The 18,989-nt window shown below is 40.4% G+C and overlaps 1 protein-coding gene across 2 annotated transcripts in view; it reads right to left on the bottom strand.

Annotated features, from left to right (window-relative positions):
* Positions 1 to 2,384: 2,384 nt before the first annotated feature.
* IFIH1 (interferon induced with helicase C domain 1) overlaps positions 2,385 to 18,989 on the bottom strand; it is a 41,631-nt gene continuing 25,026 nt past the window's right edge. For both annotated transcript variants that reach the window (XM_075180747.1, XM_075180748.1), the window contains exons 10-17: positions 18,253 to 18,376; positions 16,005 to 16,232; positions 14,180 to 14,436; positions 12,204 to 12,353; positions 7,886 to 8,047; positions 6,086 to 6,276; positions 4,624 to 4,717; positions 2,385 to 3,486 (exon numbers count right to left, since the gene is read on the bottom strand). In XM_075180747.1, coding sequence (XP_075036848.1) covers positions 3,301 to 3,486; positions 4,624 to 4,717; positions 6,086 to 6,276; positions 7,886 to 8,047; positions 12,204 to 12,353; positions 14,180 to 14,436; positions 16,005 to 16,232; positions 18,253 to 18,376 — 1,392 coding nt within the window. In that variant the 3' untranslated portion in view covers positions 2,385 to 3,300. The remainder of the gene's footprint in view (positions 3,487 to 4,623; positions 4,718 to 6,085; positions 6,277 to 7,885; positions 8,048 to 12,203; positions 12,354 to 14,179; positions 14,437 to 16,004; positions 16,233 to 18,252; positions 18,377 to 18,989) is intronic.

Genomic DNA, 18,989 nt, shown 5'->3' with positions numbered 1-18,989 from the left:
TGCGAGCTGAAATTCAGCGAGATATTACCGTATTAACGGTAATATTTTTGGAGCGTGAGATTTTCGGCGATCCCGCCATCAATTGAATATGCCCCATTGTCTAGTACTTTGCATTCTAATAAAAGTAAGCTCTTCTCAGAAATGGCAGCACAATGAGGCTTTACAGGCCTCCCACTTTGGAATTTGTAAATGTTCTAGCATAAATCACCTAAGACGTTACTAAACTAAAGGTGGAAAGTGGGCAGCACGGTGGCGTTGTGGTTAGCACTTCTGCCTTACAGCACTGGGGTCATGAGTTCAATTCCTGACCATGGCCTTATCTGTGAGGAGTTTGTATGTTCTCCCCGTGTTTGCGTGGGTTTCCTCCGGGTGCTCCGGTTTCCTCCCACACTCCAAAAACATACTGGTAGGTTAATTGTCTGCTAACAAATTGACCCTAGTCTGTCTGTCTGGTTAGGTCTGTGTCTCTGTGTGTGTTAGGGAATGTAGACTGTAAGCTCCAATGGGGCAGGGACTGATGTGAGTGAGTTCTCTGTACAGCGCTGTGGAATTAGTGGCGCTCTATAAATAAATGGTGATGAAAGTCTCTCTTAAATCGAGTGCGCAACATGTATTATCCAACAATAACCTGTGCTTTCATATATAGTAAATGTATACTGTGAAATATGTAACTTTGACTTTAAAAGAACTATCTGGAATACTACACGTCAGAGTAGCACACTGACTGACCTGTTTTTATTGCATGCAATAAACGTCTTAGACCCTCTACCACATCAACTTGTCTGCATAGTGGTCCATTCTGCTCTTAAGAATGGACATCTGGCCCAACAATGCTCCTCCTTATCTGTGAAACTTCATATCTCAACCTTAAACTCTTCTGCAGAGTTTGATATTTCTGCACAAGGGAACTGTGGGACACCCGAGTGTGCCTAATGTGAAAATAAGTATTTACTTAAAATCATCCTTTTCCTTTTAAACACTGAAGAAGTATTGCTTGACTTTGTCCAACATACCACCTGTCACTCGCGCCTACAAGACTCCTCTTGTGCTGCTCCCCATCTATGGAATTTCCTACCACACGCAATCAGGCTTTCCCACAGCTCTCACATCTGTAGGCGTTCTCTACAAACCCATCTCTTTTCTAAAGCTTACCTCATCCCGGATGATACTATTCGCTCTAATACACCCTCACAGCTGTCCTAATCACCACTCTGAGTCATACTCGCTCCTCTTGTTTCAGCTGCGCCCTCTTCCACTTAGAATGTAAGCTCTCTCATGAGCGAGGTCCTCCATACACTTTGTTTTCATATCTGCATTTATTTTGTCTGCCTTGTATGTCCCTGTTTTACGTATGTCCTCTTTTCCCTACTGTACACCGCTGCGGAGCACTGTGGTGCCTTACAAATCTACGACAATAATAATATCCTATCTTCCCCAAGTGTGCTATATTTTTTATTTCCAGTACGGACACTATTAAAAAACAGACACATTTATTAATATATCCAAAGCCCAGAGCCCACATTTATATATGTCTACTTACTTTACAGGAAGCACTACACTCGTTTTCACAACAAACTTTGAAACTTTCATCAAGTACAGTTTAATCTTAAGAAAATAGACAAAAGTTATGTAATTGGTGACATAAAGCAGGATACAGTAACAAAATTTAAAAGGTTAGACACAACATCTACATTTGAGCAATGTACAGTAACAATAAAATACCCATAACCATACAATACAGATACTATACACACACACATATATATATATTTATATATATATATATATATATACATATATATATATATACACATACATATATTGGATTGCACATATGCAGAACAACAATTATTTGTTTCCCGACCACAAATAAAAACAAATCAAAGATCAAGATACATAATCCTAAATTACACATTCTTCCCATGATTTCTGTTAAAGGAAATGTATTATAATAAATAACTAATTGGGCTTAGGAAACAAAACAGTGTCAGAGGAAGACTGGCAAAGTGGGACGTAAGGGTGATTGTTCCCTATGGGGCCAGACAGAAAAGGACGGAGCTTTCTTCTTTGCTAAAATTAGTGTAATTATCAATGTAATAACTGGAAACAGAAGATATTTTACTATTTAGTGCCATCACAGCCTTAATCTAAACCTTACCAGCAGCCATATAACACAATATACTGCATGATCTCAATGCAAGAAACAGGTCTAAAACCGATACCCCCGTAGGAGGACACTGAACTGAGAAAGTCCCCTGCTATAAAATTGCTGGTAAATAAAATACTGTATCTGAACTGAGTTTACAAGTCAAGACTTTAAAGCTGGCAAAAAACAATGCTGAGGATGGCCAAGCTTTAAATATTAAAGAACCACCACTTGAAAATAAAATAAAAATACACTTTATTGAAATAAACACATTAAAAAGTGCAGATGGCAATATCCCTAACAAAGTTAGATATTATTGTTGTTATATTTTGTAGACTTTGAAGCTTCGTAGTTTTGACGTTTATCCTGTTGGGTTGTGGGACCTACTTACATGTGAGGACATTGCTGTTGAAGAAGTAAGATAGAGAGTTGGACATTTAGGATACAGAGGATAACTGGAATTCATTCTCTATATTAATAATAAGTTTCCAGAGGACAAGTTCCATTGGACTGAGGCAGAAGTGCAGGTTTAGAGAGGTAGGAAACTCCTTGAACCAGTATAAGAATCATCGAGATGCGTAGGAGAACTGGATAGCAACAGGGTCTACCTAAGTAAAGAGTTCATCCAGGGCCGGATTAACCCGAGGTCTAACTGGGCTATAGCCCAGGGGCCTCGGGCATCCAGGGGGCCCTTCAAAGTTTTCAGCAGCATTATTGATCGGTCCGGGGGCGGGGGTGCCCCCAGCCCGATCAATGCTGCTGAGCACAGTCAGATCAGTCCTCCATCCCCGGCGCTCAGTAATCTGTTTACTGAGGAGATCTCGCGAGTGAACTCTCGCGAGATCTCCTCAGTAAGGAGCTTACAGCGCGCCGGGGACGGAGGACTGAACTGACAGGTAAGCGTTTGGGGGGGGGGGCGGCGGCGGGTGGCTCACATTGGGGGCCTCACGGGGGATTGGAGGCGCCCTTAGCCCAGGGGCCTCCATTCCCTTAATCCGGCCCTGAGTTCATCCCAGGTTAGGGTGTGAGCCAATCAAATGATGGTCAAATCCTGGAATTATCTCGTTGGAAAGCAGCAGGATGTTCCTGTCCGGTTACCCAGTTGCATTGCGATAAATGCTGAAAAAAATAGTGTTTTCTGGTACATTTGGCATTTAGTCATCCTCATCATCATCATATTCATATTCATCGTGTTTAAATGCTGGAAAAATAATTGGCAGGTCACTCCAGGCTTCCAAAGTGTCCTTGGTCATCTTTTCATCTTTATATTTGATCACAAAGTTACAGATTTTCAGACAGGGAAGATCGATGCCTTTGTGGATCATCATTGTTCCCCATGTCTGCAAAACAGAAATATTACAATGTAAATTATTCAAGTAAAAACCCACAAGCATAAAGCTACTCTATAATAAATATTGAATTTAACACGTTAAAGTGCTATTGGCCACACCCAGCGGCGGCAGACATTGTTGACTGAAATAAATAAAATAATATTCATTATTCTAATAACATTCCTGTCCAGACCACGTCCTCCCCATTTTAACAAACATTTAGGGGGGTATTCAATTGTTAGCGAGTTTTTTTTTCCCCTGTCACGAAAATAAAAAAATCTCCCGCAGGTTTTTGCCGGCAATAGCGACCGTTTTGAGTTAGCGCAGCGGGAAAACTCGTGCAATTCAATTGAAAAAGAGGGAACGCTGCCCCCCACGCGTTAAAAAATTGTGTTTGTGAGATTTTAGGGGGGTGAAGGGGAGTTTTTAACGCGGTCATGTATAACACAAAAAAAAAGGCTTTGCATACATTTCCATACATTAGATTGCATTACACATTGATAATATCTACATTACTGTACTTTCTTTAGCATATTTTTTAATTTAACTATTTTTTACCATACAATCATCTATACCATGTCAAAACACATTACTACATTCATATTTGCACCAAAAACTTACATAAATATAATTAATTAGTGATTTTATTTAATTTTATTTTTTTATTTCATTATTTTTTCACAAGAAAATCAACTTACACAAGTTTGGCATTAGTGATAAACATAAGTTTAACTTTTTTTCCACATTTTTACATGATTTCAAATACTTTTCAGAGGTTTTTTATTTTTAACACACTCCAAAGAGGTGCGAGATAAAACAGCATATTTTCCTGTTTTACCCGCCGCGTTAAAAAAACAATTGAATAGCTTTTAACGCGGCTGCCTCTCGCACACCCTATACTTTCAATAGACCTTCTACTGGAGCGTGAGAGGACCGTTTGATGGGAAAAAAACGAAGGGTTAAAAATGGAATTGAATTGCGGGTAAAGTTAACCCGCTCGAAAATGATAAAAAACAGCGTTAAAATGACGGTCAAAAAAAAAATCTTGCTGACAATTGAATACCCCCCTAAAATGCAAGATCAAAATAAGTCAGTGAATAGTCAGATTTAACTCTCAAGCTCAGTCATCATTTGAACTGTACTTACTCGTCCACACTTCTTGCAAATTATTTCACCATTTGTCTGGTAATCTGCAAATTTTTCTTGAAGTGTTTTATTTTCTCCTTTTCTGTAGAGATCCCTGAAAGACAAACAAAACAATATTTTAATACAAAAATATATTATTTATATGTTTCATTGAGTTCTTCAGTTGCATTTTGATATTCATGGAGAAGTTTGGAATTTTTTATGTTTTTTTATGTTATTCCTATTTACATCATATAAAGGAGGTCATTTAAGAAGCATACCAGGGGGTAAATGTATGAAACTGCAATTTTTTGGCAGGGTTGAAGAGTGGAGATATTGCCTATAGTAGAGAATCAGATTCTAGTTATCATTTATTTAGTACAGTTTACAAAATGATAGGTAGAATCTGATTGGTTGCTATAGTCTACAGCTCCACTTTTCAAACTCAAAGCTTGATAAATTTACCCCCAGATGTGCACCACAAACCACACGAGATTTGCACAGTTGAAACTTCATGCACATCAAGCTACATACCTATTCTCTGCTCTCGTTATCTGCATATAAAACACGGTACTGCCTACTTTGCTAGAGATCATTATGGCAGTCACCATCTTATCTTGTTTCCAGTTTAATTGCACTTTAAGGAGTAGAGATTTAGCAAAAGGTAAATTGCTCCATTTCATTAGTACCGTTCAGCTCTGTAGGAAAAGAAAACTGCCCCAGTAGTGTTTCTGGGCGAGTCAGCCGTACAGATGGGTCATGTTTCTTTGGGACATATGGGGACTAATTCGTTAAGGTAAGTAAAGCATAAACAAGGAGTAATTTTGCACTGTGGCAAAATCATGTTGCATTCGAGGGGAGGTAAATTTTAAATGTGAGGACAGATTTATAGTTGGGGTAGGGCATGTCCTAGATCAACTTTAAATTTCAGTGTAAAAATAAAGCTCTCAGGTATTTGTGTGCTTCATGAAAAAACAGCCAGGATTCTCCCTATGTGCAAAATAATAAACTAATTTGCACCCCTTGCATTGCAACATGACGCACATCGATGTAACAAAGCCCCTATCTCTAGCATTCCTGGGGGTAAATGTATGAACCTCCGGATTCTTCAACTCCGGCGAGTTCAGCGTCTTCAGCGCTTAAATTTAAAGCGGCGCTGCCTTGTAAAGGGAGACTTCCCTTTACAAGGCAGCGCCGCTTTAAATTTAAGCGCTGAAGACACTGAACTCGCCGGAGTTGAAGAATCCGGAGGTTCATACATTTACCCCCTGATGTCAGCTGGTCTGTGCAGCGGATTTACACAGCCCCAACAGTATTTTTTTTTTTAACGAATAAAAACCCCAACAGTATTTTAACCTATGACTGAATAAAAGAATGGAATAACAGCACATCTGAACTGTTGGCTCGGCATGTCTAAAATGAGATCTCCACCCATATAAAAAAGAAACTCATATTGGAAGGTGATGAACGTAACATGACTTACTTAAACTTGGAGTCTTGAATGACATGATGCATGTTCTCTATGACATAAATGTCGCTTCCAGAACACACTAGAATCTGGCATTTCCTACACAAGAAGGTCACCATAGAAGGCTGCTCCTGATACTTTTTCCGCATCGTTTTCTTCTTCTTGACTCTTTTCTCAATGATGGTTTGACTCTGATATTCCTGAATCTAGACATAAAACAGTAAGTTATAAACGCAGTTATGTAGCGCTATGCTGGAAGGAAGAATCCTAAATGGTGACATTGCAGAAAACGGTTCCACAGGTAGGTGTGAAGAACAGGTGGTGTTCTCCATAGCAAATAATTAAATTGTACCTGTCATGTTTCTAGCACAGCTTAGTACAGCCATGGACAACAGGCAGTGCTAAGGCCGCATGTGGCCCTCCAAACCTGTGGCCCCCAGCTCCTTCCTCATTTACTGTCAGATCTGTTTATTATAGCTTGTAACTCATGCTTAAAATTCCTGCTGCTATGTTCTTACAGATAGGGGGCTCTGTCATTGATTATATGTATTCTTTCAATTTAGGACTGAGATTAAGGGTAATATTCAGCCCTTTTAAAGGTAATGCCCCTGGAGGTGCCAATCACTGGTTTAGAAAATAAAAGCAAAAGTATTATATAAAAAACACATGAATGTCTTCTTTCCAACATTCCTCTGATGAAACCGTGCTTGTCACGGAGAAACGCGTCAGGACAATTTGATTTGATGTTATAATCCACAGCTATTCAGGACATTTCCCTCCTATACCCCGGGGTATTCAGCTGGATTCAAGTAAGTGGAATAGGCGGAATTCTGTCATTTTGCCTCCGCTGCACAACTAACATTGGCCGTGAAGAGTGGTGTGTTAACTGGTCAAAGACTATTTGTCAACATTGCTGCAGTTGTCTGCATGCTAATTTCAACCCACCTGGCTACTGGCTGTTTGTGAAAATCAGGAGAGCTTTCTATTTTTATACATTAAACCGCCTTCTGTTTGTTCACGATAAAGGATCTCCATTGTCAAATCTGCTGCAGCGTTTGTCTGCATATTTCAAAACTATATGAGAACTATTTGCGATACCATCTAAAATTATATGGATCCACAGATGATCTTTTACAACTAAGCAACATATATATACATATTGTTTCATCTCTACAAGTGGAATAATTGACTCCAAATCATTGATGCATTCACTCCAACTACATATTTGAATATATTGAATTACCAGCTGTCTACAATCTCAGGATTAAAGGAGTATTATATTGTGAATGCTATTTAGCAATATATATGGTACCAATAGGTTTCATTACTGCAAGTGTGTTGCAGTGATATTTGCTGTGTGTATAAACATCTGCACTTGTTTTAATTGAATTTTAATGTATTATTAAATATTGTTGGATACAGCGCCCCTTTTCTATTTTTTGCTACATGTATGTTATTTGACAGTTTGGATATCTGTCATAGGGAGCTGCGGTTCATCACCACATGCCATTAATCTATGATTCATAGCGCCAGATTTATTTTTGTGCATTTATTTCTTTCCAACATGACCGTGGCTGCATTCGGTTGCGTATCATCCGGTTCTGAGCCCTCATAGAGCGATTTTGCGGACCATACGTACGCACAAAATTGCCATTTTTTAATGACCCAAGACATCAGAAAGTTATAAAAGTTACTATTTCCCTCTATTGTGCTATAGTCATTAACAAAACCACCAATATGTGCAATTGCAATAGTCTGGTCTAAATGCCATGCAGCAATACGCCTGTGTATTTGTATAGTATTATACCTTATTACCTTTTCAGCAAAATCTTTGGGGTTCATCTGCTGCACCTTTTGGATGGCTTTATGCATCATACCTTCCCGGTATTCGTTAACACTGTCCCGATCAGCAGCCCCAGATGAGCTGGACGCCACCACTATAACTGCACTGTTTTCAGCTCGGGCCCGGCCTCGTGTCTAGAAGTCATAAGGGGAGAGAAAAAGTTACATTGATGATATATTTAATTACTGTATGAAATGCCATAGAACACTATCACAGCTACACACACACTTTATTATACAAACATGACTCACTAGTGTTACATATGACTGATTGTAATGTGTGAGTGTGATGATTTGGATCCTAGTGATCAAGGCTGTCTACAAAACACTCTACTGATTGTCCTATTTGACAGTCTCACGGAGACCAACGCATACAGTGACAGAGCGAAGGTAGAGATGAACAGGCAGCAAGGGAACTGCTGTAAGAGAGACCGGGCAGATTTTCCACATCCTTCCCATAGCTTTGGACTGCCCGCATGTGCAAAGGTACCGGAGAACCGGAACACTAAGAACTCTTAAGATCGTGTCATCGGCAAACAATAGCTTTAAGCTGACCTTGTGTATACAATCACTGGGGACCAGAATGCTGACGATATACAGTAGGACCATGTCACTGGCTCAGCAAAGCTTCACCGTGAGTTACTATGACCAGTGACAGCAACAGGCGGCCCTCCAAGCCTGCCCCTATAGCCCTACCTCCTGCCTTTTCAGATTTGTATGTTATAGCTTGTAACACTAGTTTAAAAGGTCTGTTGACCCGTTATTACAGATAGGTGACCCTTTCTTTGAGTAAATGTATTGTATTAACTTATTACTGACATTGCAATTAAGATGCATCCACTTACCAAACTTTTCACATAAGAAGAAATAATCTCTTTATAAAAAGTAGAATGGACTTGAAGGACTATATTATATTTTAATTATTATTGTTTCTATTTTATATTTTCATTTACTGCTTTTAACATGATACTATTCCATATAGAACACTGCTATATTACTTATTTTGATAGTGATTTTGCTTATCACATTGCAACATAGTAGTTTATTTATATTGTGTGGAAGAATATATTATCTTCGCCACAAGATTGCTTCTACTTGAGTCATACAATCGTCTCCATTAACTGAACAGCTACAGAAATCAGCTTTTAAATTCTGTAGGACTTATTATTCAGCACTAATTAACAGATGTTTATAGATATTTATTTATCACTATTTTATTGTATACAACACTATTAATATGGACAATTTGATATGTATTTATTATTGTTATATCTAATTTTATTACAATCCCCATTTTTAGAGCTACTGTCTATACATTTCCATTCTCTATTTGCGCATTATATTACACTTTGCCATGGCTATAGATAAAAGGTTCGGATTCCCTTTCTTCCGATTAAGCAGATACAATACAACAGGCCCTCTACCTATTTATATTTGTCATTCATAGGTTAGGAGGCAGTTTAAACCAAAAAAATAGACAGGGTTAATTTGTTCCAAATCATGTAGGTCCCAATGATACAGAAGCTAATTGGAATGATGTTTCCAGTCGAGAGATAGCATTATCTGTACCTGATGAAGTGCTGAGTGACAATGTCTATCATCATATTACTTGTAGAGAGCAGAAACTTTAAGGAAGATTTCATAAGCTTCTTCCCAGAAGATCACAAATAGGAGTGTCAACAGCACAAACCCCTGGTGGGATGAACATGTCAAAACAGCAGGTCGAAGATTAGAATGAGTCCCATAGACAGTGAAATAACAAATTGGAGTGGAGATGATTGTTCTGTGTGAACCATTTTCTTGAGTGGAATAAAATTCCGGAGGATGAGATCAAGAGCCTGATTAACCCTTCCCGTCTGAACATAAATTGTGGAGGTGATAAGTGGGTTAGTATTCGAGTTTCAAATCAACCACTTTACGGAAGGGTCAAAGCCTAGAAACAAACTGAACCCCTCTATTTAAGACAATATGAAGTTGCCAGCTATGTCGAAAGTCCAAAGAACTTTTTATTAAACAGACGAGAGGGCAGGGAGGAAGATGGCGTGGTGTTCCGTAGAACGAAACTGGACATTCTAGAGAAATGGTCAATAACAACCCAAATGACTGTGGATTTATTACAAGACAGTGGATATGAAACAAGTCAAAAAGAGATGTGATCCAGGGCTTATGATGAACTGACAGAGGGACGAAAGGACTAGCAGGAGCATGGCACAAGGCAAGCTGAGATATTATCATTTACATCTTTGCATACGCTGATATCTACAGAAGCTTTCCTAGTAGGAATCTTAGAGGTGTGGAAAGAGGTTGTGGTCAGAAAGCATAGGAGGGTCTATAACATGCAGGTGTCACACTTTTACACGGAGAATATCACCGACTGGTATTAGCGCTACTAACCTAAGAGGCACAGAGTCTAACACACCACCGGTGTTCACCAGGGACCCCCGCAAGGAGGTTTGGGCTTGGCTGCGTGCGATGTGCAGGTCGCGGTTCTCCCAGGAAGTTACCAGTGCAGCGAATAGGGTAGTTAGACAGGCCGAGTCGAAACCAAGGAAGCGAGGTACCACGGAGAGTAGGCAAGAGTAGTCAGAGACGGTCCAAAGGTCAATACCAGTGCGGGCAGCGAAGTACAAGGGAAATCCGGAAGAGAGGTCAAACAAGCCAAGGAGTCTATACACAGGAGTTTCAGGAACAGGAATGCAAACTAAATGCTGGAGCAGGGTAGAACCAATACTCTGGCACTAGACAGGTGTCAGAGGCTGCTTTAAGTACTCTTAGGTGCCTCCTGATTGGGTTAGGGAGGCTTAGGCGGTTTAGACATGCTGGCTGCAGACAGGTGAGTAGAGATAGAGTTCTGCTGCTAGGCAACAGGACGTGGATTGCGGAGAGAAGGTGTCCGTCTGCGGCGCCTGTGGAGAGCGTGGAGACGGCACCTGACAGCAGGATTTACAGAGTACTCTTGGAACAATGGATAAAAGGAATGAGAGAGAGAATAACGCCCACTGCATTTAACAAGGATTCAGCCACTGAGTGAACTAAAGGTTTGTATGATCTGTCTCACTCCGTAATATGGATAAGAATATATTACACCTTATAAATCCAGTTTCAAAATGATGGTGGCTCTTCAGATGCAAAAAAAGTTTTGTTAAACATTGCAGGCAGTCACCAAATCCAGGAAAGTTATATAACAAAACGTCACTGCAGAATTTGAAATCTGAAAAGATCATTTTAATTATTTTTAACAGGAAAGTATTAACCATTGTCTATGATGACCCATAACCAACTAGGAGTTGGCTTCAAAGGGTACTGGCTGAGAAGGTAGATTTTGATTTGATATTATATATACTGATCTAGGCATTGTCTATGGGTAAGTTCTTCTTTGATGAGATAATTACAATCTATGTGTATTTTGATGTAGAGGGCAGAGGTTCCTGGAAGTTAGGAGCCAAGCCAAGAGACTGCATCTTCTTCCATTCTTGAAGGCATTTTCTGAAGAGAATATCCATCTTGTTGCAGAAAGTGATGAGCTTAAAGGAGACTGGAAGGTTACAAACTGCTAAGACATCCTTGTCTGAAAGTCCCTGAAGGTGGCCACCAACAGTTTTTGCTCCAACCGAGCTCCAAGGTCAGTAACTGAATGTCATAACATACCGGGTCATGGTCATAGTAGACTGGTAAAGAAATAGTAAACTTGCTAAATCAGAGGAAACAGCCAGATTTATCAAACCTTCTGAAAGCAAAAATGAAGGTGCAAGTATTGTATAGAATAAGACAATTATTTTGCCATAATAGTCCAGGTGAGAGCTTATTCAGAAAGAAGAGAACATTTTGTAGGCTACCTTTGCTTATTCCATGACAGCAGCTTGAATTGGATCGAACACTAGTTTAGGAAACCTCTGCAGGCCCCTCATCAACACTGTAATGAGGAGGTAAGCCAATGTGCAGATAGCGACAATTGGTAGTGATACCAGACCGTCAGGAGCAAGAGCTGAATTAGCACTGAAATCAATAGATGTTTGGGATGAATTCGTGCATGTAAGTAAACGTTGGAGAAGCTGAATGATGGAGACCTGTAGGCCATCTGTTTTTCCACTCGCTCGAGATCTTCAATAGCCAGAGCAGGCCACAGAACATACACAGGGCCTGTACACAGGGATCTGTTCGAAAAGGGGCCACTTAAAGCAGCTTATCACAGCTATAACTGGAGATCATCATCATCAATGTATATACATTTTTGGTGCACATGCTCATTACAGAACTGTCAGTTTTACAAAAAACTTCAACATTAACATACCTGTACCATTGCTATTTCATTGGTGATCAAACCATACTTTATAACAATGTTACACTCCTTGATATCCAAACCTTCCTCCGCCACACTAGTTGCAATAAGTAGGTTAATTTCTCCAGTACTAAATTTGTGAATCGCTTTCCTTTGTTCATTCTGAAATAAAACAAGGCCATTTTGTGTTAGGCATACGTAGTAACAGAAAGTCCAAGACTAAGAGGTAGATTTATCAAACCTTCTAAAAAGTGGAGGTGTTGCCCATAGCAACCAATCAGATTCTAGCTACCATTTATCTAATACATTCTAGAGAAGTGTCCGGAATCTGATTGGTAGCTATGGGCAACTTCCCAATTTTTTCTTTTTGCCTAGCAAAGGGACGCCACTCTCAGTCTCCGGCGGTGGTGTTCAGCGTCACCACCACCAATAGATAGCCCTGCCCCCTCTCTCTATTTATACCTAGCTCTGGCACCTAATGAGTGCTAGAGTATTAGGTCTCCTGAACTCCTGTGCTCCAGATATATATATTCTGATCTTCCTGTGCCTCCCAGTGTATGACTCGGCTACGTCCTTGACTACTCCTGTTTACAGTGTTCCACGTGTTTGACCCGGCTACGTTTCTGACCTTCCTCCTGTCTCCAGTGCTCCTAATACCTGACCCGGCTAGTTATTTGACCACGCTTACGGATTTCCCTATTGGCACCTTCTGATAGCACGGCTTGACCCGGACCGCCTGACTCCGCTTCCATCTAAACGCTTCACTGGTTGCTCTCTCTGAGGACCGCGACCTGCGTGTCTCCCGCAGCAAAGTCCATACTCCCTTGCGGGGGTCCGTGGCGAAGCCCTGGGGCACGTTAGACTCCACACCTCTTTGCTGAGCAGTGCAGAAACCAGTAAGCTACCCTTAGTTCCGTGACATGTACTTTAAAGGGCAGATTCAATTTGGCCATGTTAGCCTAGGATTAACGCGGCGTTAGTAGTATTACCTTTAATACAGTAATTTTAACTCAGAATTTTACTCACGGCCCGAGAGGTGCGAGCAAAAATCAGCGTTAAAATTACCGTACTAACGATAATACTGCGCACTTTTATCGTACTAACAGTAACAGTGCGCAGGCCACAATAACACGGACAAATTGAATTGGTCCCTAAACGCTGACCCCATCTGGAAATATAAAGTATTGCCATATCATAAAAATATAAATATTAAAAAAACAAAAAAAAAAAAAAACCACTTACATTTAATCTATAATTACATTTGGCCCACTAATTTATTCTTAAACTGTCCCCATAAGAAAATTCATAATCATTTTCGGCCCTCTACAACAAAAAAGATGATTTATGGAAACTCCCATTGTGCTTCCTGTTATATTAACACTGCCCTGCATAGTAACAGTGATGTGTTTGGCAATCTCGCCTATACAAAGCAACGTGTTGTATCTGTCCATTTTGAATTCAAACTCAGGCGAGTTTGCAAAATCGCAACTTCATACATTTGGCGATTTGTATAGCTAAAGTGGCAATTTTGAGAATGGCGATTTTGAAAGAAACACTTCTCTGGCGATTTTACATAAAATCGCCGGTTAATAAATCGCAGCTTGATACATTTACCCCCATGGGGAGCTCTAAAGACATGGAAACACCAAAAAAGCAGGATCATTTGGAATATACCGAAACCTCCAGTATGGTGTCCAAATGTCAGAGTATTCCATAACTAGCCTGTTTGGGCTAGTAATGGAAAGATCCATAGACTGAGGTTTTAATTTTAATATCAAGGGGCCATTTAATTTAACAAGTTAATTCATTTCAATGGGTTTAATAGCACAATTATAGAAAACCCACTGAAATGAATGGGCCCATTGAAACCAATGGAAGAATTCTCTTGAATGGAGAAGAAGTGACATCAATCAAACTACTGTGTAACCTAAATGATGCAACAAACTTAATTCCAGTTATACAGCTGGATATAAATATTTGAACTGTACCTGCGTCATGGATTTAAAATCACTGTTGCTCCCTGCCCCGATGAGATAAGTTGCCCGAACGCCCACTTCTCTGAACTTCTCATTGTCAGCGACCCACTGACACAGGGCGACTGCACTTTGCCGGGTTTTGGTGAATATAATTCCTCGGGCTTTGCTGTTCCTGGTGAATTCTTCCATTATATTTCTTCTTAGTTTACCAAGTTTCTCATTCTCAAAGTCTTCATTCTCAGCCAGCTGCGTCAGCTGTTCCTTGTGTTCTGCATATAGAAACAGTAAATGCTTATTATTTGCTCTATGTATCCACTCTATTGTCCAGAACCATAAATGTCTACCTCAGAGTTTCTCAAACCAACTACAGGCCTTATACCTCAGCAATGTCACAGGTTCCTGGTGCATTCCCTGGAGTGTTGTTCCAGCTCTCAAAATGGCTGCCAGTACTGTGTGAAGGCCACTGGGTGTAATTTAATGTGACTTCCATCTAGACAGCAATGGTTTTGAAACTAGGGGGTATATTTACTAAACTGAAAAAGTGGAGGTGTTGCCTATAACAACCAATCAGATTCTAGTTACCATTTATTTATTACATCCTACAAAATGACAGCTAGAATCTGATTGGTTGCTATAGGCAACATCTCCACTTTTTCAAACCCGCAGTTTAGTAAATATACCCCTAGAAGTGTAATACAAAAGATATGTGAACTTGCTTGGCCATTAAGTAGCAATTATATGTGATTATGCAAAATAGCTTGGGTGTAAGTACAACTTTATTGACTTAGTCAACGATGCTTTTCTTTGATTGTGGTATTGGTGGAACGCCAAGTTGCCCTAGCTGGGTCTGTTCATCTATAACAGACAGAATAGTCATGTTATGATGATCTAAACCAGCAGTAGTCAACAGGTGTCCAAGGGCCACCAGCGGCCTGCTGACCCTTTACCTGTAGCCCCTCAGACAGCTGCTCCTGAGCATACCAGAATTGTGGGAGCAGGCGCCACTGACTCTGCCCAGCGCAGGGTGTTCACGCAGTCAGGGGCGGACCCAGACATTTGTACTACCCCGGGCGATTTTAGGGGGGGTGATTTAGGCCCCGCCCCCTTTCTAATTTTTAAGGCTGCCGGCGGCTGCACAGTATGTGCAGGTCCGCTCGGCAGTGACAGTGTGCTGCCCCGCTGCTCTGATTGTGTTTAAAACACAATCAGAGCAGCCGGGCAGCACACTGTCACTGCTGAACGGACCTGCACAGTGTGCAGCCGCCGGCAGCAAGCCCCTGCTAGGGGGGGCGATCGCCCCGATCGCCCCCCCCCCCCCCCCCTTGGATCCGCCACTGCACGCAGTATACCCGAAGGAAGAGGAAGTCAACTGTGCTCTCCCTCCTTCCTCTGTGAGGCCCCTACAGACGGCCCTCCACCTCTTTCATTTTCCCCCCACACTGATCTAAAGTATAATATTGGGCACATAAGTTCTAATGTGAGGAGCTCTACTAAACAATTTAATGAGGTGGGGAAAGACAAGATGACATTTTTTAACGTCATTTAATATATTTTAAACATGGTGCGCTAAATGATGGAAACCACTCTTATCTGGAAGATCTACAAGTCTCAGGCATTCTGGATAATAGAATCTACACCTCTATAATCTGCATTATTTAGTGATTCATTTTGCATGGGATTTGCATCCACAGTAGTGCTAAGAGAACCATGTCCAGTTACCAGATATTAAGCTGAAATGTACAAACTCTCATACTCGGCCTTATGTGACAAATAACATTGTAAAGAATAAATCTGACACCAATGTCAGGCAGATGTGATAATAGGCATTTCTGCTTACCGTAAAACAAATCAATGAGAAACTTATCAGTCTCGTCGATTTTTGGGGACACTGAAGCATCGTCAGACTCTGTTACCAGGATCGACTTCTTCTTTTCTTCAGTGTAGAAACTCTGGAGATGAATTAAAGCATCGTTCATGCGGATGGTGTCGCTGATCTGCAGAGCATCGTTGTACTTCTTCAGGTGTTGGGCACATACGTGCTGCTTGCGGTTCCCTTCCTTGGCAGCTGCATAGAACGTATAATATTTTGCAAAATGATTAACCTGGTTATTCATTTGGTATCATTTTCAGAAATGCTGCTCAAGCTCTACATGACTATAATACCATGCTCAGTCTAGTAGAAGTGGGCAGTGGGGGAGTCAACCTTGGGGCACTAAGGGCCAGGGCTACCATTAGTCGAACCAAGGCCTAAGGTGTCAATGGTTAAGGGGTGCCTAAAACACTGATTGAGTGACATTATGCTATTCATCCAGGGTTTTTGATGCCCTCACTCGCAGCCTCGGCCTCTGACATGAAGGAGAAAGTCTGCAGCTTCTTACCCAGGGGTGAAGCCATTCGTTGATATACTGGGACTGTGGTGCCGAGCTATGACGTCACAGCAAAGCACCACACTTCCAGGCTGAGGAGCATAAGATACTGCCCCCACCTCCCACCTGCTAAAGTAAGAAGCGACCAGTGCGACTGCACAATGCCCAAGGGCCTCTAAGGAGGAGAGGTCATAGACAAACCGAGGGGGGGGGGGGTTCCTAGTGCCTGGAAACCCCCCCTCCAAGCCTGGGCACTGTATAATTAAGGTGGCTGGACCCTGTCCCCGCTTCACACGGCTCTGCTTGAAAAGGGAGAGCTGCGAGCACCTAACAGTAGTGCATGCAGCATTAGCCATGTATATTATGGGGATAGGAAGAGTTGGAGAGCAGCCAAGCACTGCCTAAAATTATAGCCACGCCCCCATGCACACTTATCAGAGCTGATAAGTCGGTCATTTTCTCTGGCTCATTGCTAGACTCTATCACTTACTCATTGACGTGACATCACTTTAAATAATCTGATTAACTGTAATGTGACACTAAGGGGCTCAATGGATTGACGGAAACTAGGGAGGTCGGCAACATGTATCTCATCAGGGTCTGTCTTAGAAGCAATCTAACAGTAGCTAGGCCTGAAGTAAGACGTATGATCAAAGTTTCTTTTGTCTTAATTATATCAACCACATTTTATGACATTTACCGTTATATTTGAACTTAAGTCTATAGCTTCATTCTTAGAGCATTTACTTTGAAATGTTAACTATTATTTTTTAAAGCACTGAGTGCTTTTTTCAAGTGTTATATGAAAATACTCAAGACCATTTACTTTTTGGAAATGTATAAAATATAAAATATCTGGACAATTCTTGATTATGACTGGGGCATGTGCTAAATGTTTCAAGACTCAAGAACTCTATGGTGCCATCCATTAATGGAATTTGGAAAGTAGAAGGTAAATGGATGATATTGTAGTATTTATTCTTGTCATTTTATATTGATAATACACAGGCAATGCTAAAATATGCCTAAACTCCTGTGTGAATGGTAAGTTCTGACATAATTACTTCTGTGTTCAAGATAAAAAGGGTGTATTATAAAGAAATAATGTGCCAACTACTGTAAATTATTACAGATATTCCAAGTCACTCTGAAGTTCTGTGACCTGTATAAAAGCATTAAACCCACGAATATATGGTGACCCTGTAACTTTTGATAGCTTTATAGCAAACAGTAGTAGATACCTTATAATATATATACACATTGTTATTGTACTTGCATTAGATGATGCCAATACCATGGCATGAAAATAGCCTTCCCTTATTGTTAGCATATTGTAAATAAATAATATACATTAACATTCTTAGTGTAATTGTCAACTGACAGATAATAATTATGCCTTTTTACAGATGCCTAATAGGTAAGTGCGGAGATAAGTAAACAAGTTTGCGTGCACATTACTAGTTCCTCAAACCCAAGGACATTTGCAGATCCATTGGAAAGCTGGGAAGTTACAGTCACTTCAATCAAATAAGGAAAAGATCAATTAAACAAGAACAATCATCTGAATAGATCAGGATATTTCTCATGAAGTAGCGTGGTTTGTGAAAATAGCAGAAAATAGGCAGAGGGATCCAAATTACTGTCCGATGAGTGAATGACATTGTAACAAATGCTCTTATTTCCAGTGTAGTGTTCTCATTTCATAGTAGACTATTTTACCTGATTTGTCCGTCTGAACCACCCACTGCTCATAAGATTGTGTTCCATGCTCAGATGATCGGTATAAACCACTGAAATCTTCAATCTTCAACATCAGGTCTTTTAATTTATCCCCAAATGGGTTCTGTGAAAAAAAATAGAAACACATTTTGGCATAAAATATATTAGCAGATAGGCCACACAAACACATTCAATAGATTGTTCACATAGTTTCTTGAATCATATGAGCCAGGGAAAAACATTTTAGAATTAATTCCCCAGTATGTGCTGCCCACTTTCCTCTTGTGTTCTAATGGGTGCCTGAGGCTACAGTGACTGCATGGGAGGCCTTGTATGACTGCCAGCTGGGCAGCCCTGATACAGGAAATGCCTATCTAATGCAGGGGGTCATGGTCCTCTAGCTGTTAATGTGCACATACAGGAGAATGTGGTCATCAATGAATGGGGAAACATAAATGCCTAAGCCTGGTTTAGAGGAAATCATCACTAAAAATGACTACAGAAAGTGATAACCACAATTATATTTGCTCATTAAAAGTACATTGCTGACTAAGTTTAGTGGTCGATATGATATTTTTTTCTCTGCTTGTAAACAAGGAAGATGTTTTCTCACAGATTCTACATGAATTTCTTTCTACCAGGCAAAAAAAAAAGTAAATTTTTAAACGTACAGCTCAATTTTTTTGTGCAAATTTTTAGGAAAAGTGCATAGATCTGTGTATGAATCTGTCACCATC

The sequence above is a fragment of the Mixophyes fleayi genome, chromosome 7 (genome assembly GCF_038048845.1).
Source record: "Mixophyes fleayi isolate aMixFle1 chromosome 7, aMixFle1.hap1, whole genome shotgun sequence".
Classification (NCBI taxonomy): Eukaryota; Metazoa; Chordata; class Amphibia; order Anura; family Limnodynastidae; genus Mixophyes; species Mixophyes fleayi.
The sequence above is the reverse complement of the archived record's forward strand: the minus strand, read 5'-3'. Positions and strand labels throughout refer to the sequence as shown.